General features: G+C 34.3%; 3 protein-coding genes across 4 annotated transcripts; 1 reads left to right on the plus strand and 2 right to left on the minus strand.

The window, feature by feature from the left end:
- Nucleotides 1-3,445: 3,445 nt before the first annotated feature.
- Nucleotides 3,446-10,715, plus strand: LOC104886721 (GTP-binding protein ERG). The gene is made up of 8 exons (XM_010671204.4): nucleotides 3,446-4,251; nucleotides 5,136-5,225; nucleotides 5,623-5,768; nucleotides 6,532-6,690; nucleotides 6,775-6,841; nucleotides 7,452-7,559; nucleotides 8,009-8,148; nucleotides 10,269-10,715. Exons 1-8 carry the CDS (start codon nucleotides 3,721-3,723, stop codon nucleotides 10,351-10,353), a joined length of 1,326 nt encoding a protein of 441 aa, XP_010669506.2. The 5' UTR covers nucleotides 3,446-3,720; the 3' UTR covers nucleotides 10,354-10,715.
- A 239-nt stretch (nucleotides 10,716-10,954) lies between these two features.
- LOC104886720 (probable nucleoredoxin 3) lies at nucleotides 10,955-14,971 on the minus strand. 2 transcript variants are annotated; one of them, XM_048639029.2, is made up of 4 exons: nucleotides 14,815-14,971; nucleotides 13,525-13,676; nucleotides 12,600-13,079; nucleotides 10,955-11,902 (listed from the first exon to the last, which is right to left on the minus strand). In XM_048639029.2, the coding sequence occupies exons 2-4, from the start codon at nucleotides 13,624-13,626 to the stop codon at nucleotides 11,321-11,323; spliced, it is 1,164 nt and encodes a 387-aa protein (XP_048494986.1). In that variant the 5' UTR covers nucleotides 13,627-13,676; nucleotides 14,815-14,971; the 3' UTR covers nucleotides 10,955-11,320. The 2 variants fall into 2 exon arrangements, with proteins under 2 accessions (XP_048494986.1, XP_057248594.1); XM_057392611.1 differs by lacking the exon at nucleotides 14,815-14,971 and having other exon boundaries at nucleotides 13,525-14,385.
- A 1,830-nt stretch (nucleotides 14,972-16,801) lies between these two features.
- On the minus strand, nucleotides 16,802-23,862 carry LOC104886719 (pollen receptor-like kinase 4). Its single transcript, XM_010671202.4, has 3 exons — nucleotides 23,053-23,862; nucleotides 18,721-19,338; nucleotides 16,802-17,715 (listed from the first exon to the last, which is right to left on the minus strand). The coding sequence occupies exons 1-3, from the start codon at nucleotides 23,720-23,722 to the stop codon at nucleotides 17,024-17,026; spliced, it is 1,980 nt and encodes a 659-aa protein (XP_010669504.2). The 5' UTR covers nucleotides 23,723-23,862; the 3' UTR covers nucleotides 16,802-17,023.
- Between the last annotated feature and the right edge of the window lie 3,724 nt (nucleotides 23,863-27,586).

Genomic DNA, 27,586 nt, shown 5'->3' on the forward strand with positions numbered 1-27,586 from the left:
GCATGCCACGTAATGCCACGTGGGATTGAAATTGCTAATAGAACGACACATGGCCTCAAGGATTTTACTTTAGATATATATATAGATTACAACACAAAGAAAACGTACAAAGACACATGATTTGCCAAACGTTTTCTTTGTGTCGTAATTATGTAATTATCGGATTTGTCAAAAGAGTAGAGATGTGAATATGCAAAGACACAATTAGAATCAGTTTACAAGAAAAATTCGGACATCACAATAATTTTTGGAAGTAGGTTGTAGTTGGCATTGACTTTATTATAAATTAATAAATTAGTTTAGCTTAATTTAAAAAATTTAAGAGTTAATGCAGTAGTCAATGTCCATGTTAGAAAAATAAATTGACAATGTAGTTATTGTTGAAATGTAAATGTGTGTAAGTTTTTTTTTTTTTTTTTGAATAGTAAAATTAATTCATTAATAAAAAGTCATACGACATCTACATAAGCAATCGAATCAAACAAATACATAAGTTGAATCAAACAAAAATTTCCTTCATAAAAACTACGATCGTCAAACAAATCTTGCAATGTGGAACATCTCCCGCTTATATTGCTGGAAAATACAGCCTTGTTAGAGAGACAATCTAACGATCCCTTGTAGTCGTGAGGATGATTTCCGTCGGATTCATCTGACCGTATTCGAAAAATTGATAACCTTTGTGATCCCGCATAATTCTTCACCAACAAAATAATTTCACGGCAATCCATTAGATCTAGTATCCCGGATTGTAACCTGTAGAAATTCCCCTCTAAAAGAGGAGAAAAACCCTGTCTTTCGAAGGAGGTCGAAAAACCTTGTCTTTCGAAGGAGATCGAAAAACCTTTTCTTACGAAGGAGATCGAAAACCCTGTCTTTCGAGGGAGAAATCGTTATTGGAAACCTAAAAACAAATAAAAAGCAAAGGTGGGGCTTTCCAACGGTAAAAACCGATGGAAGCCCCTTTAAAAATCAACAATGGAGGCTAGGGTTTTTGAAAGTAGAGAGGAGAGAGGGGAGAGAGAAAAAAAAAAGGGTATTTTTCACTAAATGTGTGTAAGTTAGTGCTAATGTTATTGACAGTTTCTTACTCTTTACATAAACCGCCAATATATATATTAGAACCATTTGAATCTTGGTTGGTCGTAGAAGAAAAATACTCAAATAAAAGTAAATAAAAAAAATTGTACATATACACGAACATATGAGTAATGTCTAAATATACTCGGCTGAAATCGTAACATATTTATTCTTAATAATATCAATATTCCAAGGTAACTAAAGAATTCAAATAAATGAAAGAGTAACAAAATATGTATTTGTTCATAAAACTGATAATATCGAAAATGGATAATTAAACATAACGTACAAAATAAAATCTAAACCTAATCATTACTCGCTAGATAATAGAGTAAAACAATGTCTTTAAGCCGAAGAACTTCTTCATCGTTCAAATCAATATCCTCAAAATAATCATGACATACTTTATAAGCCATTGGAGGAGTACATTGGACGTCATATAAAATCATATTCCAAAATATGGTCGGAAACTATCAATTGTAGTATTATTAACCTCTTCGATATTTGCCCATACCTCGTTGCATCTATTATTTTGATAAGTGTAAATAGTAGATAAATCATGGAAAAATACATGACCTTCACGAAAGAGGATTAATACTAGAGACTCAACATCAAGAAAATTAGAGTAGTCCACTTTAGGAGGCCATATTCTTTTGATAATATGTGTATTTGTGATCTCTTGGAAGGGAGATGAAGTATCTTGAGAGGGAGATGATGTTGACATTATGAACAAAAAATTAATACGTTTTAGAGTGGTGTGTTACATATAGAATGATTTATCTCTATTATATAAGTCAAGAAGGGAGCTATGGTGTCCCCTCTTAAAAAAACTTATATACCCTCAATCTTACAAAAAATAATAAAGAAAAGATTTTCTTAATTCTTTCCTCATTTACAAATATGGGTAATAAGGAAAGTTCTACATTATCAAAAAAAACATACATAAAAAAGTGTAAAAAGAGGAAACTTACAATTGAAAATATAAACTAATGACTAAATCAATTTTCAAACAATTACAAAAACAAAGATTTACAGAAATTTTTACTATCTGAGCTAATAACCATTTCAAATAACAATTAATATGCATAAAAAACCATAATAGAATTAAGAAACTTAGAGAATATTGTTTTTTCATTTTTTGGAGCTCACAATTAGTTGAAAATAAATAATTAAAAAGACGAACATACAACAGTTGATAATATCAATTTAGATTTTTTTTTTTATTAAAGCACTATTCACCATAATATGCATAAAACCTCAATTACCCAATGAAATTAAATTGAACTACTACTCATAAAATACGCCTATAAAATATATATGTATTTTTAAATAAATAAAAAATATAACCTAGATCATTTTTTAAACAGGGAGTTGTTGAATTTTAAACAGGGAGTTGTTGAATACTTGAATTATCTACCAAATATAAGATAATCTACAGTCGCACGCATCGCGTGCATATAGTGCTAGTATTTATAGTTGCAACTATATACATACAATTGATATTTTCCACTCATTTCGAAGAAAAAGAAGCAATTACAATAATTTCAACCTAAAATCAAGGTGGATTTGAAAATCAAATCTCATAGTCTAACATATCGTTTATAGGTCTATTAATTTTATCTAAAATAACAATGATTTTGTAGTGATTGAAGCACATAAAGATTTTGTAAGAAAATTTTGAACCTAAAATCACCAAACTTTGCATTTATTTGAATGGATTTGGCCATTTTTTTTGAAATCAAACAACTTAGTGTCATTTGTCCCTTACTTAGACCTTGTACAAATAAGCAAAAAATTGTTGTTTAATTGACACATATGATTTTATTACCTTGCCTATGGGTGACAGTGGGGCGGGTCAAGTAGGAGATCCCTCCATTCCCGCCTATGTAGGGCGGGGATGAGGATCAAAATCGTACCCGCATGGGGTGGTGGAACGGGTGTGGATTTTATACTATATCCGTCTCATTCCCGGCCGCCCTACTTCCGCTTGTCTCACATATTTATTATTAAAATTCTATTTATATACTTAGACTATTAATAATTTTATCTTATAATATATAAATATGGGGGTATGACGTGGGTACTAAAGGGTTGCTGGTATCCATGCGGGTGGTGGAGCGGGGATGAAGCGGGTACAACATGGGTACAAAACGAGTGCAGGTACCCATGCCGATGGTAGGACGAGGATGAGTTTAGATACATACCTGTTGAGACGAGAATGGATATGTAATATTCCCCCGCAACACGTGGTGGGACGAAAACGGGGATGAAAATTGCGAGTGTAGAGGTATCATCCTCCGTACCCGTACCGCCCAATTGCCATCCCTAGGCCGTCCCATAAGCAAATTCAATAAAAATTGCAAAATGAATTATACTACATTAGAATGGCAAAAGGCTTGAGTTCCCCAACCTCCTCTAAAACCCCAAACATTAGAATGGCTTTGTCTGCAGTCGGATTCTCCTAAAAGCTAAAACCCTACACTCCATTTCTTCTTCCTCTATTTTCCATCTTTTTCCTCCATTTTCTTCAGTTACACCCCTTTTTTTTCATGCTTAATCTGTCAATTAATCAAAATAATCAATCTTTCAGCAAATCCCATATCCTGGTGTTTTGATTTTGCTATTTTTACCTAAACCCAGATGAAATCTCTGAAAATTTTAAGGAATTTGTCATCTTTTTCTTCCAAATCTCATCACAAAACCCATTTCAATCCCAATTTTTTATGCCAATTTTTCTCTGCTCAATCCCAATTAGACCACCCAACAACCTCAATTTCATCCTCTGAAAATGAAACTGACAATGAAAGCTCAACTTTTGATAGTTCCCACTTCACTCTTCCCATTGAAAATACCCAGACATTGAACCCAAAAAATGTGAGTCCTACTTGGGATAAGAGCTATAGGGATAAGGCTAAGAGTAGGGTGTTTGGGGAAGAAGTACCCACTAAGAGGAAGTTGAGGATTAAGGAGAAGGAGGAGGAAGAAGAGAGAGAGGCAGAAGAGAAGCGGCGGGTGCTCGCTCGAGCGCTGCTTGAGGCAGCGCTCGAGGCGCCTGATGAGGAGGATGAGGAAGAGGAGGGTATGGTGGTGAAGGTGGAGGATCAGAAGTCTTTGTCAGTTGGAATTATTGGGGCTCCTAATGCTGGTAAATCAGCATTGACCAATTACATGGTTAGTCCTTTGCTAATCATTCTTATTTTTTTAGTATTTTTTAGTTGCTTTCAATAACTATGCTTTTGTTACTGATTTTAATGTATCAAATTCGGATTCTAAGACATCCCAAAATGTAGTAGCATGAGGCCCTTGGAGCAAGAATTTCACTCTAGATTTTAATTAGGTGCCTCTCATATATAGGCTTCTGTGGAAGGCAGTGTGTAGTTAGGGCTTTAGGAGTTCAATGCATCGGATTGACGTGGGGTGAATGAATGTGTTCTCAATCTCGCAATATAGTTGCATTACTCGTATATCGTGCATACTTTTGTGGCAAATTATAATTTTTTTCAGTTGCTTATAATAGCTAGGCTTGCGTTACTGGCTTTGATATTATCAAATTCGAATTCTAACATATCCCAATATGTAGTAGCATGAGGCCTTTGGTGCATGAATTTCTCTCTAGACTTTAATTAGGGTGCCTCTAATGTACAGGCTTACGTGGAAGGCGTTGTGTAATTAGGAGTTCCATGCATTGGATTGATGATGTGGTGTGAAAGTACGCTTTCTTAATGTCGCAATATAGTTGCATCACTTGTATATTGTGCATGTTCTTGAAGCAAATTCCTTAATGAAGTAATAGTATGAATATGGGAAGGCAAGGGTGAAACCATAAAAGGATGTTATGGATAGAGAGAAAGGAATCCACTTTTATCTTTATTGGTATTTGTGAGCAATTTTATATTACTTAAATGTTTGCATATGAAAGGTTAAATTGTCACTGAGTTGCATTTGATCATTTTTGAGAAAGAGATCAGCTTGTCTTGAATCTCTTTGTTGATATTGTTATTGTATCTGATAATTGCTAATGTTTGCGGTTTTGTTTGCTGTCATATGTATTGTAGGTTGGGACTAAAGTTTCTGCTGTTTCTCGCAAGACAAATACAACTACACATGAAGTATTAGGGGTGATGACTAAAGGAGATACCCAGATTGTATGTCTTGTGCTCTAATCATTCAAATAAATTTTTTCTTGATGTTGCTCTGCTTTGTGAGATCTGGGTTCCTCGTGACCATATTTGTGACTTCATTGTGGTTGAATTGCATTTATAATTTGTGAAGACGGTGCTTATGATGGTATTCTGTCGTGTGCATGCAGTTCTTTATTTATTTATGATGTTGGGACTGTTTTCGGGGCAAATGTTTTTAAGCCGTTATAATCGAGGACTATATTGGTTGCATCTTTGGTCTTGGTTCTTTACAACTCAATATTGTGTTGATACATAGAAGTATAATGTAGGCTTTGTTATTTCTTCTCAAGTTTCTTTAAAAGGGAAACAAGCCAGATTCTTTCACGCATCTGTTTTTATTATGTACTAATTTTATGAACAGTGTTTTTTTGATACCCCAGGATTGATGCTTAAGAAGAGTGGACATCCATCAAGGGATACTAAAGCTCGGATTGAATCAGCCTGGAATTCAGTTAATCTGTACGATGTGCTTATTATCATCTTTGATGTTCATAGACATCTCACCAGGTTAGTCTCATATAGTTTTAGCTAGGTTTTCCCATCCTACTGAGTACCATTAATATTTATTTGTCATAGACTCATAATGTGTAAATTCTCCATGTAGTTTTGGGTTTGTTGTCACCTTTTCTATAGATGAGCAAGTGGAGTGATTATTAGGGGAAAACTCTGCAAGAGGACCAGATGCAGTTAAATCTTATAACTACAGCTTGCACATTGCTTGCTTAGCTCCTATATTCCAGAAATAAAAACTTAAATAATTGTTAAGTCAGAATCATACTATAATGTCAGCTGTTAAGTCTCGTATACTCTTACTAGAATGTTTGAAGCAAATGATCTCGTCTAGGTACTCGGTAGTTTCCGTAGATCCTTTGTATCTTACTGGGGTATTGAGTGTTAATACTTTGCTTGCAGCTGTTTGCTGAAGCTAAAACATCTGGGTAATATATACTCGGAGAAATAAACTCATGATAACTCAATCAATATTGCTTCTGGTATTCAGATTTATGATAACTCATGATATATACTCGTAGCTGATGTTTTACATCTCATATGTATCTCCTTGGAACTTGTTTCACAGTTGGGACAAATGACTTGATGAAATAGTCCAACATATCTCATATATTGTAATGTCATGTGAAGATAACAACATATGTTATCCCATATGTAGAATTTTTCATGCATTTATGTTCAGAACACTTTGTACTTGAGTTTAAAGGAAAAGAAATAGCTTATCTATAATGGAATTTTCAATCCTGTCCCTGATTTTCAGGCCTGATTCAAGGGTTACAAGACTAATTCAGCGTATGGGGTCAGAACCTAATATAAAGCAGAAGCGTATTCTCTGTATGAATAAAGTTGACTTGGTTGAAAAGAAGAAGGATTTACTGAAGGTTTCAGAAGAATTAAAGGATCTGCAAGGATATGAAAGGTAGTTTTACCTTTTCCAATATATGTACGTTGGATTTGCTGTGCAATAAGAAAGCTAATTACGTAATTTAATCTGATCTCATAGGATTTTCATGATCTCCGGGCTGAAGGGTTCTGGGGTAAAGGACCTTTCTGCATATCTGATGGAACAGGTATCTTCTGCTAAGAAATCTGATCGATGCTGTTTATTAATGTGGAATACCTTTTTATTGAGTGTAGTTTGCAGGTTATTGTGTTCATCTTGGTCAATCTATGTTATTTGCTATTTTGCTTGTACAACTCATAGGAAAATTTGATGTTCCCCGCTTATACTTTCAAATGACAAAGTTTACCCTTTCAGAAGAAATGAAATAATGACAAGATTTGTGTTATTGGTGTGCATCCATTAATGATTATCTTTATCTGTCTACCACCGATAGAGGAAGTAAGAAAGTTTCTGTCATATATTTTCAGTTTCAATATGCATGTCAAATCCTGGCGGAACTACTATAATAAAGCATGGAGGGAGTAATTCATTTTTCTCTTCGTGATTGAGGGAGATTTTGTTTCCACATGCATCATATATTTGTTGTTTGTGACCTTTTTCATTTGCTTTTGTTGGTGGCCACTCTTCTGGAATTTAGTTTTCTTTCAAGTAGGTTTCTCTGGTCCTTGCCCATTATTATTCTAGAAGGATATCCCTTGTCAAGTAATGCAATCTGGAGAGACTGTGCTTATTTGCCACAGGAAAATCACTTTGTTCTTGTTTTCTTGACATTGCAGGCAGTTGAAAGACCTTGGGATGAAGATCCATTCACTATGAGTGAAGAAGTTATGAAAAATATATCCCTGGAAGTAGTCCGCGAGAGGTTGTTAGACCATGTTCATCAGGTTGGGCATATTTACTTCACCTACATCTTTGTTACCTGATTTCCTCCACACACACACACACACACACACACACACACACACACACACACACATATATATTTATTGATGTAACTCTAATGAAAAAGTGATGTAACTAAAAAAAAAATGTTAGAAAAAAAATTCAATTTTTTTTTTTTGGCTACAATTTTTTTAAGGGGGGTATGTATAACTCTAATGAACAAGTGTTGTAACTCTAATTCAATTGTGTGGTCGAAATTCATTCTCATTTCTCATGTAAGGAGCATTCTCATGTGATCTTGCCCATATATATATATATATATATATATATAATCTCTTTTTCTTGTTTTTGTTTCATTTTGTTGTGCTTTTGAGGAGGGAATTATAAGCATTTGAGACAAATGCTGAATATCGGAGGTGTTCTAAACTTAACAATTGCTAATGGTTTACAGGAAATCCCATATGAGATAGACCATCGATTGGTAGACTGGAAGGACTTGAGAGATGGATCATTGAGGATTGAGCAACATCTTATTACTGGAAAAGAAAGTCAGCGCAGGATACTTGTGGGGAAAAATGGCTCAAAGATTGGGTATGTTCACTAGATTCAGTTTCTGCTTCCTAATGTTAATCGAACTCAAGGACAGGATTCAGATAGGTGTTTGGTGACTTTGGTCTTGTCATCTGATCATTGGATCAAGTTAAATGATATTGGGAGTTAATCATCTAACCTGGACTCTGGAAGTAGTATATCGTGATGAATCATGTCGCTATAGGACAATGCCCCATTTTTGTCAAGTTGGAGTAATAAACTTGACTGTACCACTTTGGTGTTTGTCGTCATATTTATTAATCTCATATTGTGGCTTGTGACCAGATTTTCTTTCCTTTACTTCTTTATGTTACTGTGTAATTGAGTATCCAACATAAACATTACAATCCTGAACATCTCAGATGTGTTGAGTCACCCAATGTGATGATCCTATCGAATATCTGCTGTAACAATTTGTATTTCAATCTAGTTGGCACTTCCTAGGATAGATTGGTACTGGAAGAGTTGTTATCCATGTGATAGGTTGAAAATTGAAGTTTTCTCTTAAGGGGTATTCTTGGGTGGTCGAGAAGATTGTACCTGTTTTAAATAAGAGTTGCCTTCAAAGTCAGGAGCTTTTTTTTTGGGTGCTAGAGAGCAACTAAGCTCAGTGATGTACGAGATTTGATCCCAAGTCTTGAGTGCCACTAGCATCTCTTCAAGACTTTACCAAATAAGCTAGATGACATCCATAAAGGCAGGAGTTTGTAGGTGCCATGTAGTTCAGTCCTTTTAATGATTATGAGAATGAGATGATGCATACATCAAGGCGAGAAATCTCTGCTACTTCAAAGCCTTGTGAACAATATATGCCTTCCCACTGTCTCCTCCCTCATATGAGGTCTCTAAAGCCAAAGATCTTGGCGTTATGAATGATGCACTAGCATGGATGTTTAACTTGAATCAGGAGTATAGGATTGCTTGGCGTCATGCTAGTTTTTGTAGAGGCAAGTAACAGAGGCAGGTATAAATTGGGATCAGGGTCCACATACCAAAAAATAGGGAGCTAGATGAGAGAATGAGATTGGAATTCCTATTTATGTGGAGCCTAGACCAAGCTGACCTAATGGGTACCTGGTTAGCAGTTCAAATTATGTTCCTTGGCTAGAAGGCTAGAACTAGAAGTGGACCTAGTACTAGAGCCACTACCCATCAATCCATCAATCCATCATATACTTGTTTTTTTTTTTCCTTTTAACTTACTAAGCAGCATGCTACACCATGATCCACCCCAAAATCTGAAGATTTTTCCCAAGCAAAAAAAATGGTTTTCTGTTTTTGCGTATTTATTTGTATAGTTTTTTATATTACTGAAAAGTTTGTACGACCAAATTTCAGTGGAACCCTTGTATTTCTTTTTGCTTCTGGTACTTCATGTTTCTAAATCCAAATCAGAGTGGGCTTCCTAATTTTTCCTTTTGTTGTTGTTTGTTCATGTTTCGCTGGAGTGTATGTCGATTTGATATACCTTTCGTAACTTTTAGCTAGCTTGTAGAGTAATTAATAAAGTTTGTGATCCGGTACCCTGAGTCTGACTGGAACTGCTAAGGAGCCGGACTAGGATTCAATTTTAGGTGCCAGTTGCAAATCTAATCTGATTCTGGTTCCAGTAAAATTGATTGAATTCTTGGTCTTACTCATCCCTAGTTTTTAGAAATGTATTGCCCGGAAATCAAATATTATACATATTAAGCAAATTAGATTCCCTCTGAATTTTTGATTGAATAAAATTGATTCAATTCTTGGTCTTACGCATCCAATAAAATTGATTGAATTCTTGGTCCTACTCATCCCTAGTTTTTAGAAATGTATTCCCTGGAAATCAAATACTTCCTCCGTTTCATATTACTCGCTACACTTCTCAATTCATAGACTCCTAGGTAATTTTTGAAGAAGAAAGAGGTAGAGAGTAAAAAAAAAGGGACCCATGTGAGAGGAGAGAGATAAAGAGAGTTTATTGCCCAAAAAGGAAGTGTAGCAAGTAATGTGAAACTTCCCACAATGGAAAGTGTAGTGAGTATTATGAAACGAAGGAAGTAATATACATACTAAGCAAGTTAGATTCCCTCTGAATTTTGTTTACTGAAGATTTGTTTATTGTTCATGCAATTTGTTATTAGGAGGATTGGCATGGAAGCAAATGAGCAACTGAGATCCATCTTCAAGAGAAACGTCCATCTGATTCTGCAGGTTAGACTAAAATAGCATGGATTCAGGAAGCTGCTCTTATAAGTTATACCTTGTGTTGTATTGTATATACGAAGCATTCCAGAATTTATTTTTTGTCGCATATTTCAAGTCTACTATAGTTTTACATTTCTATATTCTTTTCCTTTGTTTTCTTTTTTGGCTTGAAGATTGATTTTAAGGACTAGCCATAAGTAGATGCATCTTTAATGCCATAAGTAGATGCATCATAAGCTCTACAACTTGAGCCTATATTGGCAAATGTAGCTCAGTACCACAGTTCGGAAACACCCCTTGTTCAACTTTTGTAGCTTTTTACTTCTTGTAATATACAGAAAGTTTTGATATGAATTCATTTCGATGTCTCAGTTTGTATTTCAGCAACTGTGATTTTGAGTGAAATTATTTCGCAGTTCTTCAGTTAAACTTGAGCTCTCATGTCGAACACAGGGTTAGATTGCAGACACATCCCTTTGAAAATAAAATTGTAGCGAATCATGTTTTGCCAAAAGTTGTAAGTAAAGATCAACATATCCACCCCTACACCTGTATATACCATTCCAAATGGAAGAAAAAAATTAGTATTGGGTATACCATACTTGTGGTAGACTGAGATGTAAAAATAGAAATTGCTCTTCGGAGAGTTAAGAAAGTTCATATTAGTCATTTTCAGTTGAAAAGTACACAACCTTGGCTAGATGCCATTTCTGCTGGCAAGATATCAATGTGTAAAACATTGTCCAAAAATTACATGTATGTTTGAAGGGTGGAGCAGAAATGAATCGTACAAGGGTTAAAATGTAGAAATAACATCAATGGATTATAGAAGGAACATAAGATTATCTCTGGGCGAAGTTAACAGAGATACTCGTCATGTGCTGGATAAGTAAACAATACAGCAGATTCATGTGCTGAGAATTTGCGCATACACGATTGTGACGATTATATACAAACAGTATTACGACATACGTCTCTGAAGAGGCTTCTAAAATGTTTCTTCCACACACCTAGGATGAAGGTCATAGTCACACACATCACAGGAGAAAGTCCAGAATCTACCTTGCTTTCTGCAAGCATCACAAACATAAGCCTTAGCCATGTCCAATTTAAGCTCGTGTATGTGCTTTGGATCTTGCACCTTACGGGGAAATCTCTCTCCTTCTTTCCTTAAAGTTGCTTCGATTCCAGCAATCCTTGGTTCTGTGAATGGGAATGCCATGGCACCATACAACGAGATCATAGCCCTTCCACTGGTGCTGATGATCTTTCCATCTGGTCCAATAAGTATAAGGGTTGGTATGCCTTTAATCTCAAAGATCCTTTTAAGGTCTTGCCGGGTTTTATCCTCATATGGAATTGCTGGCCATGGCATGCTTGATAAGCTGCAGATGAATTCATCGTGATCTCGATCAGTTGATATGAATATTACTTCAAATGGCTGGTTTAGTATGGTTACGAGCTCCATGTGGGCCTCGATAAGTTGTGTGGTAAAATTTCGAGCAGGAGGGCACCAATGTGCTCCAAAATACAAGCCTATTGTCTTACCAACAAGCTCTGACACTAATATCTGCATAAACAACATGCCCTGATTAAGTGCCCTTTTTGTAGAAAAAAAGGCTCGGAATAGTTTAGGAGAAGGTATGATGAAACAAGAATGAAATGTAAAGATGAAGACTGAAGAGAATGGCTCAAACTTCTTTGAACTCTATTTTCGGAGATTTCAATCGTTTATATGTTAGTCGGAATCTTCATTTCAACCCCAGGTATTCTCATTGTCATACGACACTTCAATTACACAAAAATATGGACTGAGAGTTTGGATTTAGCTGGCCCAACTCTTAACACTTCTCACATATCAATATCTGAGTTTAGCACATAGAAATCTCTCCTTTTATGCTACTTAGTATTGGTCTTCAGCTAGCAAACTTTGCAAGATTTATGGTGCTTTTTCTTCATCTCAATAATATAAGTTACAAGGCTTGATGATGTGAAATTAAGTCCAATTTGGTGTGAACATAAAGAGAAATTAGAGCTCATCAGGTTTAATAAGTTCAGGTGAAGAGAACGCATCTTAGCCTAAAATGAAATCTCAAGTATTTATTCTAATGATTAACTCTTGAAGTGATCTCTCTAGCACAATGAATAGTCTAAGTAACACACAACCTTCCTCATTCCATTCTCCCAAATATAATTGTCACAAAAGGATGCAAAGTCATTATGCATGTCAAGACGAAATACCTCAATAAGAGTTGCAATGCTTGTACCTTTTTACCATCTCTGGAAATGATATAGTCCCTCTCTGGATGTGCCAAAAGCTCTTCTATTCTACAACCTCGACGTTTTCTCTCATCCATGGCTCTTAGTTCATCCCTTCTTTCCCTTGTAAATGGAAATGCATCAGCACCATAATCTTCAACCAGGGTAATAGCATCATCTTCAACATGTTTTCCATTACAATTCAGTGGAATCAGTGCTGGGATATGATCAATGGTGAATAAGTGAGCTAGTCGTCTATAAAGATTCAAATTGAATGGAACAGCAAGCCACGGCATTGTTTCTAGGTGTTCCTTGTATGTCTTTTCATCTCCGTCGGAGGATATAAAAATTATCTCTAGCTTTTCACCATTCGTTTTTAGGGAGTTGTATAGTTGTATTAGATTGGGGGTGAAGGCTTTGCAAGGCCTGCACCAGCTGGCTGAAAAGAAGAGACATATTGTCTTTCCTTCGATTGCTGTACGAGGTACCTGACCAACAAGTTACACAAGACACGAGAACATGTCCATTGTCAGTCTCTGCTACTTCAGGAAAACAATCCGTGTTTAGGCTAAAATTAAATATTGAAGTATTCATATCTATGTCAAGGTGGAGGATCCGACAAGGGTACTTGAGGTGAAATGAAGAGTCTGAGTAACATAAGCCATCATTCATCATGATAGGTGAACATCAATAAAGTGAACATAGTTGTTGATTTTATTGCAAATGCAGGGTATCCGATCAAAACCAATTATAAATCATTGCAGGTTCTTTCTTATTCTCATTCGAGGATGATCTAGGTTGTAGTGACTAGTGACTCAAAGCTTAACAAACTTCTTTTCCCTTAGCATAACCTACTAAAGGAAAGCTTACTGTAAAATATAGCTCTACAAGGGCATAAATTATAAGAGAGAGTAGCACCTGCAGAAGAATTACCTTTTTACTAGCAGATTCAAGGAACTCAACACCTTCAGAAGCTAATATCTCCTGGAACTTGTTTTGGCCCATCAATTCAGCATGGTGATTAAATCCAGCCATAGTAAAGGGAACTAAATCACTTTCTTGATTACACTCTCAGGCTTATTTGGCTTTAAATCATCAACAAAACGACGCAAAGGTTAAGTAATAGAAACATCAACCTCTCATGAGAATGCTATTTCGAAATATAAGTATTACGACCGTTTCTACTTCTGAAGGTTCATACTCCGTTTAAATAGTAAGAAGTCAAAATTTTAGAACATTAACAGTTAACTTCTATATATTGTTGCTAAAAACCCAAACATACCTTCCAGATAGTCAAAGTGTAATCTAAACTATTACAGAAAGTCAAACTAGGACATAAAATTCCAGTTGAAGGGTGTAATAGGTAAGGGCCAATCAAGTTGGTTACAAGTCTCTATATACAGAATAATAAGCACTTTTGTTTTATGGGTTGCCTTTTGTCCCATGTTTACCATTAGAATGGTAGACACGAGTCCACCATCTACCAATTGCATACCACAGTATATATGTCCAACATCAATATCAACATCAAAGTTCTATGAGGTACAACTTATCAGATGCTTTTGGATTACAAGGAATTAGATACTATGCTATATATTAGCTGGCTTATTTTTCATATTAGCTGACTTTTTTGTGTGGTTATCACAGTAGCTGAGTTTTAGTACTTTTGATAAATTAGATACTTCTACAGTTTTACTTTATAATCATCATTACAATTACTAAAATTAAATTTCTAAAACTTATATGTAAAAATTCTTCTGTGAAAGTACTTTAAAATTATCTAAATTAGTTTTTCAATATTTTCTATAACAATCTTGATCATAATAATTTTAAAAAATTAATGTTCAAACAAAATTTTCACTGAATTAGGAAAATTTCAAGAAGTTTTTCTGTTTGTTCATCCTACTCAAACCAAGGATGGACCATATTCCTGAAATAGAAATTTCTGAAGTGGCAAATTGAGAGATGATCACTTACATAGTTACATGCAGGAATACTTCATTAACAATGATTCCTTAAATAACCATTTTACTCACCATAAACTTCATTTATAATCAGAACAATATTTAGCAGAGAAACACATAAGAACCAAAAATTAGACCATTTCTTTGCTTTAATATTTTGGATAAACTCAAAAATGATATATTGCCAACTTTTATTTTGGGAAAAAAAATTGAAACTTTACTACAAAAAGAAGTTAAGGATTGAAATTTTAAAGGGTACCTCAAAGTTTTGGGTGTTTTAGAGCTCCTTGGTTGATTACCAGAAAAAATTCTGTTTGATGGAAGGGACAAATCCAGAAGAAAGGTTGGTCCCATAAAATGGGATTTAGAGAAGATATAGATATGGACTATTTTTTTTGGTTAAGGTAGTAAGACAAGTTAAAGGTTGAGCCTTTATTTATTTATTTATTTATGTGAGAGATAAAGTGACGAGTGACAGCTGATTTGGTATTGCTGCGAATATCCGAATTTATCCATGTGTACTTCAAGCTGAGTGTCAAGGATTGTCAGAAACAGTAAATAGCTGAGTGTTTTTGTTACCTTCTTAATTTCTTATCAATAGCAAGTCTGTTTTATAAAAATTACTTCCTCCTTTAAAGATATACTACCTCCGTTCTTTTTTAGTTGCAACGTTTGACAAATTGCACTATTCATGTTCTCTTATTTGACCACATTTATTGATTTATATGTTAAACAAAATATAGTCATGTGGGGTCTTGTTTGATTCGTTTCGATGTAAGCTTTCATAATATCAAATTTTTATAATTTTTACTTACATACAATTAGAGATAAAACGATTTAAAATTGTACATTGGCAAGCGTGAAAGTCAAAACGTTGCAACTAAATAAAAACAGAGGTAGTAGATTGCGTTCTTCAACTTTTGTACTATTTATATACTTTTCTTTAAGAGTATTTTGTAATTTTTATGTAAGAAAAAATAGTCATACGAGTTTTGGTTAGATTGGTCTTGATATATAATTTCAAAAATCAATTATTTATAATTTTTACAGTTAGGAAATTAAAAATATTAAGAGTTAAAGTTATGATTTGGCAAGCGTATTCGAAGAAGTGTGTAATTACTTAAGACAAATAAAGTATTAGATAGAGGCGACACCCATTAATTAAGGAACAATTTCCTCTGTTTTTTATTACTTACATTATTTTCCATTTTTGACAATTCACTATTACCTGCATCGTTTCTGGTTATGTCAATATATTCTCTATTTCTCTCTCCTAGTACATGAGATTCCTATGTTTCTATCTTTCTCCTCACATTAATCCTTGTGTAAAAGGAAATGATGCAAGTAATAAATAACGTATGAAGTATTATGATAGGGTGACTAATATAGTCACCTTTAAAAAAGAAAAGAAAAAGAGAAGAGAATATAGAGTGAGAGATCCCTTTAAATAAGAATACAAGTGTTGCATATAATTTACAATTTCTCAAATAGAAAAGTGTTACTTATTTTAAGATAGATGGAGCATATAATAGACTCAATAGAGTTAAGAAAAACCACATGTAGGCATGAAAAGCATACCTACTTAGTCATCTAAATCGAGTTTTACATAATTATATTTTTTGAAATAAGTGTCATAACTGAATAAATTCTTACATAAGTCAATTCGACCCATCTTGATGATAAATTCCTTTTTTTGAAGTGGGTTTAAAGTATGGAAAAATCTTATACCCGAAGTGCTTCTACCAGGGTTTTATCACACAACTTAAACCTTTACCATGAGATAAAAACCCCTTAGGCACCAAGCATTACTTACCTGATTGCCAAAGTGTTGGGTTTATACTTCAAAACCATGAGTTTGTGGGATTGAATGGAGGTGAGCATTTTTCATATCCTTCTGCCCTCCAATCACAAGTGGCCTTGCATGTGTAATTGTGCGGGATTGATTTGTGCGAGGTTTTGTTTTCATAGTACACTTCTTCTTACCTTACTAAAAAAAATAACTTGGAATTTACATGCTTGAGGGCTGAGTTAATATAAACCCATTGATGATAAATATTTATGTAATTTTGCAAGATAATTGATTGTTTTCTTCATGGTAATTGGTAATGCAAGTTCATTGAGACCAAACAAGTGTTGTTCTTCATACATATACCAATATTGGTGTGAATGAGATTTTACAACAAGAAAGAGATATGAATGCTTAGCAAGCATGATGAAGAAACATTAGAATTAAACTTTCCCTACATATTACATATAAATTCATTATCACTACTACAATTCATTACTATCTATCCAATGAGTTGTTAAAAAAATATATTTAGAAACCAAAAGAACAACAAATTTGATCCTTTCCTTTTGTTAAACATCAACTACTCAAAGTATATGCTGCAAAACTAACATATATTATTGCATCAAAGTGCAGCCTCAACTGAAGTAATTAATTGAATTCCATGATGAATTCCCCTAAATCAAACATTTTCTTCAGTTATTGATGCTATTCTGGAGTATTGACTTCCACTAGAATATGATCTTCCAGAATATGATCTTCCACTTCCATAAGAAGGAAAATCAGCTAAATCATCTTTATCCATCTCTTTTAATTCCTCAATTCTTTGCACAGCATCCCTTAAACTCCATCTTTTCTCAACATTCCATTCACAACACCACATTCCAATCTTCAACAATTTTAGCATTTCGCCTTTACAACTCCTTGATGCTCTCATTTCCATGTCAAACATTTCACTAGACCACTCTTCTTTAACAACAGAGTTAACCCAAGTGGCTAACTCGTCGTTGCTGCCTTTCCCATGTTTTAGATAGTTAGCTGGGAACTTCCCTGTCAAGGTTTCGAGTATAAGGATTCCTAGACACCAAACATCGGTCTTTTTGGTTATGGTGTTACTTTGAGTGAACTCTGGAGACTTGTACGCGGCCATGACTTGCTCACCATGTTCTTTGTTGATCAATGGTGCAAGAGCGTAGTCTGCTATTAAGGGTTCGAAATTGTCGTCGAGGAGTACATTCGATGATTTAAGGTGTCCATGTGGTAATGAGAGTTGTGGGAGCTCCCGAAAGAGGTATGCTAAGCCTCTTGCTACTCCTTTGATGATCTTCAACCTAAGAGACCATTTTAGTCCGGGTTGATTTGGTGTGCGCCGTCCTACATATATAACCAACAAATAGTATATGACTAAACATTATAACAAGGAAATGTAACATCTGCACATTAGATAAAAGCATAGGCCATAGTGTAGAATACGAATGCCACAAACTGTTTATGGAGATTGGGGAATTCTAGTCAGCAATATACTTTTTCTATACGTATGACTCGAGTGTCGGTACACGAGTCAGAACACCAATATATCACAAAATGTGGGACCGTTTAGGCTTTCATAAGATGGCCTAGACCATAATTATGGCTCAAGAAGTGTGCTCAAGCCTTGTAAAATTTGATCAGGTCATGTGAAGCGGACCGAAAACCAAAAACCAAAATGATGGCCTAAATTTAAAGAACAACACTCGAAATTTCGCCTAACGTAAAGAGGGACAAGTAATTACTAGGAGGACTTAATAACTAGTACTAGACTTTAAAATATGTAGCAAAACGTCTAATTCCATATCATTATATTAGAACTCTGGGGGGCACCTTTGTTCCCTTCTTTGCTTAGTCCATGGGGTATTAAAAGGCTGCCACATTCTTGATCAACACTACATATAACCAACTCATGACAGTGGCGGAATAAGAAAATTTATTTTAATTTTAAATAGACCAAGTTAAAAGTTTAAAGCAAGTTTATCAAGGAAAGGGTTTCTTTATTTAATGGGTTATCTACCCATTAAAAAGACATAGATAAATAGCGAAATTCAACCCAGTAAATTAATATTATTTTTTATATTTTGTTTCCAGTAAGTAAATAACAATGTAACATTCTCCGTCAATTAGGTCCCATAGTTCACATTTATATTACATACAAGCTAACCATACTTGTTATGACATATAGAACACATAATTAGCTTTTCTCAACTATATAAAGGTCATCTTTCATTAATAAGCACTATACCATATACAACTAGACACAATAATTAAAGCTCAAAAGGCTCAACTAGAAATGGATAAAATAAAAGAACACACAACAGAAATGAAAAAAAGAAAAAAAAAACTTACCATGAAGATGACTAGCCAAGCTACCATTCTCCACAAAATCAGAAATAATTAGCTTCTCATCCCTTTTATGGAAGAAAGCCACTAAAGGAAGTAAGTTAGTATGCCTTAATCTTCCAAGTCTTTTCATATGTTCTTGAAACTCTTCTTTTCCCACATTATTCATTTGTCTAAACCTCTTTACCACAAAAGTTGGTCCACCCATTATGGCAGCCTTATATGATGACCCAAAACTTCCACTACCTAAAACTTCAGCTGAAGCCTTTAGTAAATCTTGCATCTCAAATTTTTGTCTATCATTTCTTAAGAAACAAAGTTTACCATTATCACTTTTTTTGTAACTTGTTGGCCTATCTAAAGCTCTTGTTTGGTTGTTTGGGTACATATCATACCCATTTGTTTGCTTTAATTTGGCTTTCTCATGTGGTAACATCTCAAGGTCTCTTGCTGAGATTTGTTTAGCAATGTATTTAGTCCGGCATCGGGTTAAAAATATGAATATTCCTGTCATGATTAGTAGTAATCCAACTGTTATAACGATGATTAGTATCATTGATAGAGAGTTTTGATGTATTGATGGTTTACATGCTGGTAATGGCCGCCCACATAAGCCTGGATTTCCTGTTTTATCATACCAAACATACAAATAATTAGTTATGAAATACACAATTTGATACCAAGGATGTCTTGGCCTAGTGTTTAAGATTGAGGTGCTGTGAACGATATGTCACAGATTCAAATCCCTCCTCCCCTTCTTTATACTTTGTACCACCTTTGTGGCTCATATGGATAAAAAAAATACACAATTTGATGGTTGTTAATTGAAAAAGAAAGAGCATGATTTGCTCTAAAGGAGCATTTCTAATAGTCGGTCTATATCTATCCTTCCCATATTATACAATTTGAGTCGTCATATATCAGAAATAACATTATATTTCATAAATCATTATCGTATTAGCAGTCGTGACATGCTCTTATTTAAACATCTTAAAATCATAGGTAATGTGTGTGACTATTGTTTTTAGACAGATAGAGGATATATAATTGTCAAAGTAATATTCAAAACATCCTAAAACAAGTATGTAGATTGGCTAGATAAGATGGTTGTTAACTGAAAAAGAAATAGATCGCCCCTATTCTCAACCAATGGGACAAAGTCAAAAACTTGATGGAGCGCATGTAATTGGCAACTTTCCTCATGATTGATCGTAGTGCACTAGTGCATCCCAATATCCCGTATAAGTGGAGCAAAGATATTTCACTAATTGGAAGAAAATTACTCAAATGAAGGCCGTAGTAGGTGTCACCACGAATGTTCAATTGTCCCACTGATTTTAGCTAATTACACTCATAACGTTGACATTGTGTTTGTGAATAGAAAGGATCTAATAAACAAAGTAAAATTAAGAATCTCATATCTCATATAAAAAAATTATAGGTCCCGACCCGTCAAGGCGCTAACAATTAAGCGCCCGTTCTGAATAATTTTCGTTTTCTAATTTATTATATTTAATATTTTAAAAGTATGATATTAAGTAATATAAAAATTTAAAATTACACATAATTATACAAATTATGTGTGTTTCAAAATTGGATGACAAAAAGAAGGATATCACTATTTATAATTTTCATATATTTGTTTCAAATTTTCAAGAAAATGGTGACTGAAAACAAAAATTGATAACGAAATAGGTTAAGTGAAGTAGCAATTTCTGGTAATAGTAAATAAGGTAGTGTTTTCGAGACTAAATTTAAAGAATAGCTTTCAGAAGTAGTTTAGTATGTAGTAATTATGTAGAATTTGTTTCTTTGTTTTTCTTCAACTAATCTAACTAGTTTTCCTAGTACACGAATTGTTTGAAGAGCTATCTAACCTCTAATATAGCAATTATTTTTGTCAAATCAATGAACCTATAGAATGGTGAAAATAGTACCTTATTTTTTACATTATTCTCCTTAACATGCATAATGCAAATTAAAGTATGCTTAAAAAGGGAGCATTAAACAAATCTTTTGAAAAACTAATAACTTAATTTCCAGACCCAATAAGAAGCCAAACATAAACTCATAAGTGTTATCAAATTGCAAGTCGGCACATCTCATTAGGACTGCTATAACTATCAAAAATTGCTATGAAAATGAATATATTTGAAGCAACTTATTATTATATTGTCAAAGTTAAATAAATTTAGCTACGTGTCCCTTATTTTTGTCTAGGACGACTTGAAAATGAGAACGTTGAGGGGTTCATATAAGGTGGTCAAGTGATTTTGACGTGCGTAAAACCTTATGTAAGCTCCCAAACGTGGGCGCAACAAACTGTCAACCTATTACTTCTAATTGCTTTAGTTTAGGATTAATAATATAATATAATATGATATCCTCAAAAATAATACACTGAAATATAGTATATATAAGCTATTTTGGTACCTAATAGAGAGTTTTAAACCAGTTATAACTTGTTATCGATCACCAAACATGTTTCTTTAAAATATTATTCACTTTTGGTTTTTCGGTACTTTTAAATTATATAATATAAATTGTATAATGAACTTAAAATTAGTCTTACTCAAACTCATGTTTATTTTCAAAATTTACAACCCAAAACTGAAAACAAATTTTTTTTGTTTACATAAATTCTCAAAACTAGAAGTAAAACCTGATAAAATAGGAAGATCCTAATATGAAGTAACATCCTAATATCTTAGATTTTATTGACTAACTTTTCATATGAATTTTATGTTAACCAATGATGATTAGGTAGGCCGGGTTAGGCAAAAACCTTCATGTATATGACCTACTTGGGCATATTTGGCAAAACTAACAGTTTTAGTAGCTGTTAGCGGTTGCAGTAGCTATAGCGATTGGGGGTAGTGCTAGCTGTCTAATAATAGCTATCAGCGATCAGCGATTAATTTAGTTGTTTAACTACAAGTGTTTGGCAAAAGTAGTTGTTGAAATTGTAAAAAACAAGAAAGGACATTTATTCTAATATGAAATGAACTATAACAATTTCATATGTCCGTTCCATAGTTAAATTCAAGATTTATTTTTTCAAAGAAGTTACACAAAAAGGAGTATACGACTTTTTGGTTGCTCAAAGAAATTTATAAATCTAAAAAAATATTCAACCTTCGAAAAATTTATATTACCAATTTTATTAAAATACTTGTAAAATATCTTATCTTTAAAATAAATATTTAAATTACAACTCTGCTATTGTAATATAAACATTAAATTGCCATAAAATAAAATAATTAATAAACAATAAAAGGAACAAGAAATAAAAAACATTGGTTAATAATTCTACCTTATGCTATTATACAGTGTTTATTTGCTAGACCGCTACCTCTAAATCTCAAACGTTATTTGTAATAACGTTCCACAATCGCTACTCATAATCTACTCCAACTGCTACCCGCTACTACAACCATTAACTTACCAAACACAAATAATTTTCTTAAGTAGCGTTTTAGTTTTGTCAAACCGCTACCTCAAACGCTAGGGCCAAACAGGGTCTTAATAATAAGCTTATGATTTTGATGGATAGTGGTTTATGTATGCGATTACGATTATATCTACTATACAATTTTTATCATACACCGGGGTGTATTATGAGTAATTGAGTATGGTATACCCAAGGCTATTTTTTTGCTCATTGGAGCTTTCACTATACTCATATGGAGGTTCCAAATGAGCAAAAATTAGACTTGAATGGATAATGTACATAATACACACGAGTGTGTAATAAATGCATGCGCTCTATCCACTATATTAGTTAGAATTTGAAGTAGCGGGTATGGAATTGAATGATTATATGCTCCATCTCCTACTTGGTCACCCCGCATATACATTATACCATCGTACTAATCGTTAAAAAAAGTACAACACATTTTTATTATCTTCATGGGTGTTCGATTCAGATGGTTCAAGATTATATATACAGTAATAGATAAAAGTATCAAACTAGGTGGTGACTGGTGAGGCAAGCTTGGTTTCAAGTTTGTACTCATGTACGCCCAAAAATGTTTAATTTGTGTCCGCCATAACTGGTGATTAGGTAATAGAACTAAAATATATGTGAGAATAAGTATAGGAGAATTATTCTTCGGGGCACACCCCTCGTGATTGTCGTCCCTAGTATTAACTTTAATTAGTGCTCCTAGATTCTCAAATCAAAATGCCACGAAGTAAAACTCAATGACAAACAAACTAAAGGCGAAGTTAAACATAAGATGAATTTCTCAAGTTTTTAAACGACTATCCACCTTTTGTAGGTGAACAGAAACAAACTATAATCAAAAGAACTTAATCAAAGAGATCAAGAGGACTTACCCAAAAAGGAAGAAGAATTCAAGTGACTCAACAAAGGAGGAATTTGACCATCAAAGTAGTTGTTTGATAAATTGACCAGCTTCAATTGAGTGGACTCAAAATTTGGAAGATTCCCATAAAACTGATTATTATCAAGGGACACCTCCAAAAGCCTAGGCAAATGAGCTAATGACTTAGGCAAATTCCCTGTAAAAGAGTTATGATCCAAATGCACCTTCTTCAACACATGCATACCCTCAAATGCATCATCTTGAATGTTCCCTGAGAAATTGTTGTAGGAGAAAAATATTGATCTTAGCCTACCAAGCTTGTTAATCGCGGGCAATTCGCCTTCAAAGCTATTATTCATAACACTAATAGTCCTTAAACTTGATAATTGAACAAGAGAATCAATGTCAATATTTCCCTTTAAGTTCATATTCTCAAGTTGTAAACCAAACAATGTACCCTTATGACATATGACACCTACCCAATTTCTTATGTTATTAGTACAAGGAGGTATGGTGGTATCCCAATTGTTTAGGGCATCTGCATTCAAGAGGGATTGCTTGAACTTGAGGAGGATTTCGGCGTCATTAGCAGAAGAAAGAATCAACATTTGCAAGATGATGATGACCCAAATCATTAGAAAAACAACATTATTTAGCCAAAATTTATTGTAGGCTACCATTATTATTGTTTTTCTAACTTCTTAATTATGGGGCTAATGAAAGATTTAAGAGCATTTGGATGAAGAAAAGAAAGAAATCTAGAAATGGGTTTAAAGGTATAGATGAGATAGTGGTAAGAATGAAAAGGGGAGATGCATGGAGGCACAAAGAGAAATGGTTGTGCTAGAATGAGAATTGACCTTGGAGAGTTTAGAATTGGTCATTTGGATATGTTGTTATTTCTCCCTTAGCATTATTAGCTGTGAAGGCCGGCCTTATGATTATATGTTTAGATTATTTCATAGTTGTTGCTGTTATAATCTATTGATCTTGTTGGTTGGTAAGCTTTTCATATATCTTAGTCTTCATTAGCATTAATCATTCTAAATATTGCAATATGTAGGAGATATAGTAAGGTAATTAATCAAATAGTACTAAATCTTGTCCTTGATAGATGTAAGTGTTTCTCCACGAACCTGGCCTCTTATATTTCAATCTTGTAAGTTATACGTTTTTTTGTATTGTGTGTGTTTGTGTCAAACATTGTTGTAGATCAAACTTATTCTACACAACGAGAGTAACATATCAAAACAAGTTTACTCCCCTAAATTGCAGAATTTCACAAAAAGGAGTGATATGTGATTTTGGGTGCTAAGCATGTCGAATTCATTACACATTTTGTATTAGTCTTGATAGTGGAGGGCTCGCGCCACATGAGTATGAAAAAAGATTGATACAAAGATAGTTAGTGGAGTGACCCACATCACATAAGTTGGGTGAGTCTGGATATGGTGGGGTAGTAAATTTTCTTTTTAAGATATTAGGACAATTATTTAGGTCCTAACTCCTGATTAAAAATAGTACATTATTAATTATTGAGTACGAAGGGAGTATATTGTAGTAAAACGTTTTTTCTTTTTTTTGATGTGCAGTATTGTTACTTAGAGAAAAGAAAAAGGAAATTATATCCCGTTGCTGAAAAATATAAGGCTTAGGGATTAAGAGGCAGAACTTCTTCTCTACTTCTCATTGATAACATGTTTGCAATTTTTTGTAGATCTTTTAAGAAAAAGTGAAGGTATAACTTATTGTGGTAAGTAGTATATATACACAATGGTTGCATTATATCAATGGATACTCTGTTTCATAACTTAGCCTTATAGGGGTTTGTAAGTTTGACAAATATATAGATTTTAAATTTTATTGATAGGTTATAGTGTAATTCGCTACATTATGTATATACTTGAAAATTTTCAACTTATGTATATCCTACGTGGCGCAACCAACAACCTATTAACTAATCAAATAATTACACTTTTTTTTTTTGCATATTAATCGAATTCCAAAAATCTCTTTTTCCGGTTTTATAAGAGGATAATATTGGCATGTGAGATAACGACTACAAAAAAGCCAGATATTTTATGTTTTCTGGGAGCATTAGTTAATGTGACATGATGGTGTTACAAATTTTGTGTTTCGAATTTTCGTCTATTGCATAGCATTATAGCATAGCTACACTTGATGTCCTAAATGATAAGTGAAAGATTGAAAGACAAAAATGCTCTCTGGAAAGCTACCTACAAACCCTCATAAAATCCAACAATCTCCAGAAGAACAAGATCAAGATCAAGTGACTAGATCTATCAAGAAACCTAAACGCAAGATCACTAATTGGATATTTGATCTTGATTCAAGACAAGATGAAGACATGACTGAAGCGAATGCGGGTTCTCAACCCTTTATAGTACCTTCTAGTGAGAAGCCTAGTTCTAAAAATGGCGATCAAGGTAATACTCATACTCAATTGTTTTTTAGAGATATGTTAAGAAACAATTCAAAGGAGGGGGAAAACCCCAATATGATTTTCGATTCCGAAGATGAAGATGATGAAGTGTCCGATGATGATAAAGCGCCTGAAAAGATTCTTGGCAATGAAATTTGCCCGATTGTCCTCTTAACTAGAGGAGAAAAAGGCTATGCGTAAACCTTGGAGAAATTCCCTCATTATCAAAATATTTGATGACAGGATAGGGTACGCAAGTCTTATGCGTAGACTCAAGAACAAATGGGGAATTAAAGGGGAACTCACTTTAACTGACATTGGTTGTACTACATAGCAAGATTAATTTACAAACAAATCAGACTACACCATATCTTGACTGAAGGACCGTGGATGGTCGAGGATAATTACCTAACCATCCCATCATAATGGATCCCAAATTTCATTCCAGATGAGGAACCAATCGAAGTTCTCACAACCTGGGTAAGAATTCCCGATCTCTCCGTAACGTATTTTGATAGTACCTTCTTGCACAAAGTCGGTGTAAAAATTGGTCGAGTCCTTAGAATTGATAAAACAACAATTCAAGCTGAAAGGGACCAATTCACTAGGTTTAGTGGAGATATTGACCTATCTAAACCTTTACTCTCAAAATTTTGGCTTAAAGGAAAAGTATGGAAAATTCAATTTGAAGCTCTCCGCATGATATGTTTCAACTGTGGGTGCTACGGACACCTTGCTACGGACTGCAATCCACCCATGAAAACTGAAAATCAACATATTAATGACCCTAACCCAGAGAATGAAGTTGTTGATAATACTCGGGAAGAAATTACGGATTTTGGATCCTGGATGGCTGTGAAAAAACCAATTCGCAAGCGCAACCCTTAACCTGAGAAACCACCAAAGAGAATTTCCAACCCAACTGTCAACCCAGGCATAGTGAGTGCAAGGGTGGCTGAACCATTCAATGAAGATTCAAATATCCCGCCAAAAACAGTTCATCAAGCAGGATATTTTTTAGGGGGTGCATGGATCACGCTTCAATATACTTGATGTGCAAGATAAGGATATTGTTGTTAGTTTGGAGAAAATTGAGGAACCGTTAGGAGTCAATCCAGGGGATGATTCTTCTACCTTTGAAACTGTAGACTTAGGAAAAGACTATGATCCCAACCTTGGTAGGAGAGTATGGATATCCCTAAACGTTTTGATTTAGGAAAACAAGCAACCCCTAATTCTAAAACTTCCTATATTAAAAAAGATGGCAAATCAATAAAATATAGAAATAAAATTCCCTCCCTTCAGCCGAAAAAGTGCTTAATGAAGCCAACCCTAATGTAATCACACAAACCACCCCAAGTTATCTCAGACTACTATCATAGGCAAAGAAAATTCAACATTTGTATTCCAATCTAATCCATCAATTACTCCACTCACAATCCAACAAGCAACTCATGGAGAACCCGGATTATCTGTTGCACCAAGAAACCTATCATCTTCATCTTCACCCACCCCCATGTAATAAGCCTTCTGGTCCCCCCGGAGAAGACACTCTTTGTTAAGAAAACAATGGAGAACCCTACTTACCCACCATATATCCCCTGATCCATATTTAGGAAGTAGAGATGCACACATGAAGGGATCCTCCTCGGCCCCTCCAAAGTTGGTGATGACACTATCAATCCCCAATGAAATCCAACGCTTAATGCGTATCCTAAGTCAAGATTATTTATCTATCCTATACTTTACCCCACCTTTAATGGAAGATAGATCATCAAATTTAGAGGGAGATTTTTTACCTATCTCTTGCATGGTATGGAATGTGCAAGGGCAGAAAGTCGAGTTTTCATGGCGGTCTTGAAGGATATGGTGAGACGTAATCATCTCTTTGTCATTGTGTTAGTTGAAACTCATATGGGTGGTGATCAAGCCACTAAAGTCTCTCAATTGCTGGGCTATTATGGGCATACGAGAGTTGATGCAATAGGTTTTTGGGGAGGAATTTGGGTATACTGGCAACCCGACCATGGAACGGTTGAGCATATTACTAAACATGGATGAGCAATTCATTATGATGAACATAACTCAAGTTGGCACTATC

The sequence above is a fragment of the Beta vulgaris genome, chromosome 2, assembly GCF_026745355.1.
Source record: "Beta vulgaris subsp. vulgaris cultivar EL10 chromosome 2, EL10.2, whole genome shotgun sequence".
NCBI lineage: Eukaryota > Viridiplantae > Streptophyta > Magnoliopsida > Caryophyllales > Amaranthaceae > Beta > Beta vulgaris.

Coding starts and splice junctions, on each gene's coding strand:
- LOC104886720 (XM_048639029.2), bottom strand. CDS start 13,626: ATGGCTGGATTTAATCACCATGCTGAATTGATGGGCCAAAACAAGTTC. Junction 13,080..13,524: donor TTGAATCTGCTAGTAAAAAG/GTAATTCTTCTG, acceptor CTTGTTGGTCAG/GTACCTCGTACAGCAATCGA. Junction 11,903..12,599: donor TTTCCAGAGATGGTAAAAAG/GTACAAGCATTG, acceptor TTGTTTATGCAG/ATATTAGTGTCAGAGCTTGT.
- LOC104886721 (XM_010671204.4), top strand. CDS start 3,721: ATGAAATCTCTGAAAATTTTAAGGAATTTGTCATCTTTTTCTTCCAAA. Junction 5,226..5,622: donor CTAAAGGAGATACCCAGATT/GTATGTCTTGTG, acceptor TTTTATGAACAG/TGTTTTTTTGATACCCCAGG. Junction 7,560..8,008: donor TGTTAGACCATGTTCATCAG/GTTGGGCATATT, acceptor AATGGTTTACAG/GAAATCCCATATGAGATAGA.
- LOC104886719 (XM_010671202.4), bottom strand. CDS start 23,722: ATGGTAGCCTACAATAAATTTTGGCTAAATAATGTTGTTTTTCTAATG. Junction 19,339..23,052: donor GAATTCTTCTTCCTTTTTGG/GTAAGTCCTCTT, acceptor ATGATAAAACAG/GAAATCCAGGCTTATGTGGG. Junction 17,716..18,720: donor CTTGGCTAGTCATCTTCATG/GTAAGTTTTTTT, acceptor TTATATATGTAG/GACGGCGCACACCAAATCAA.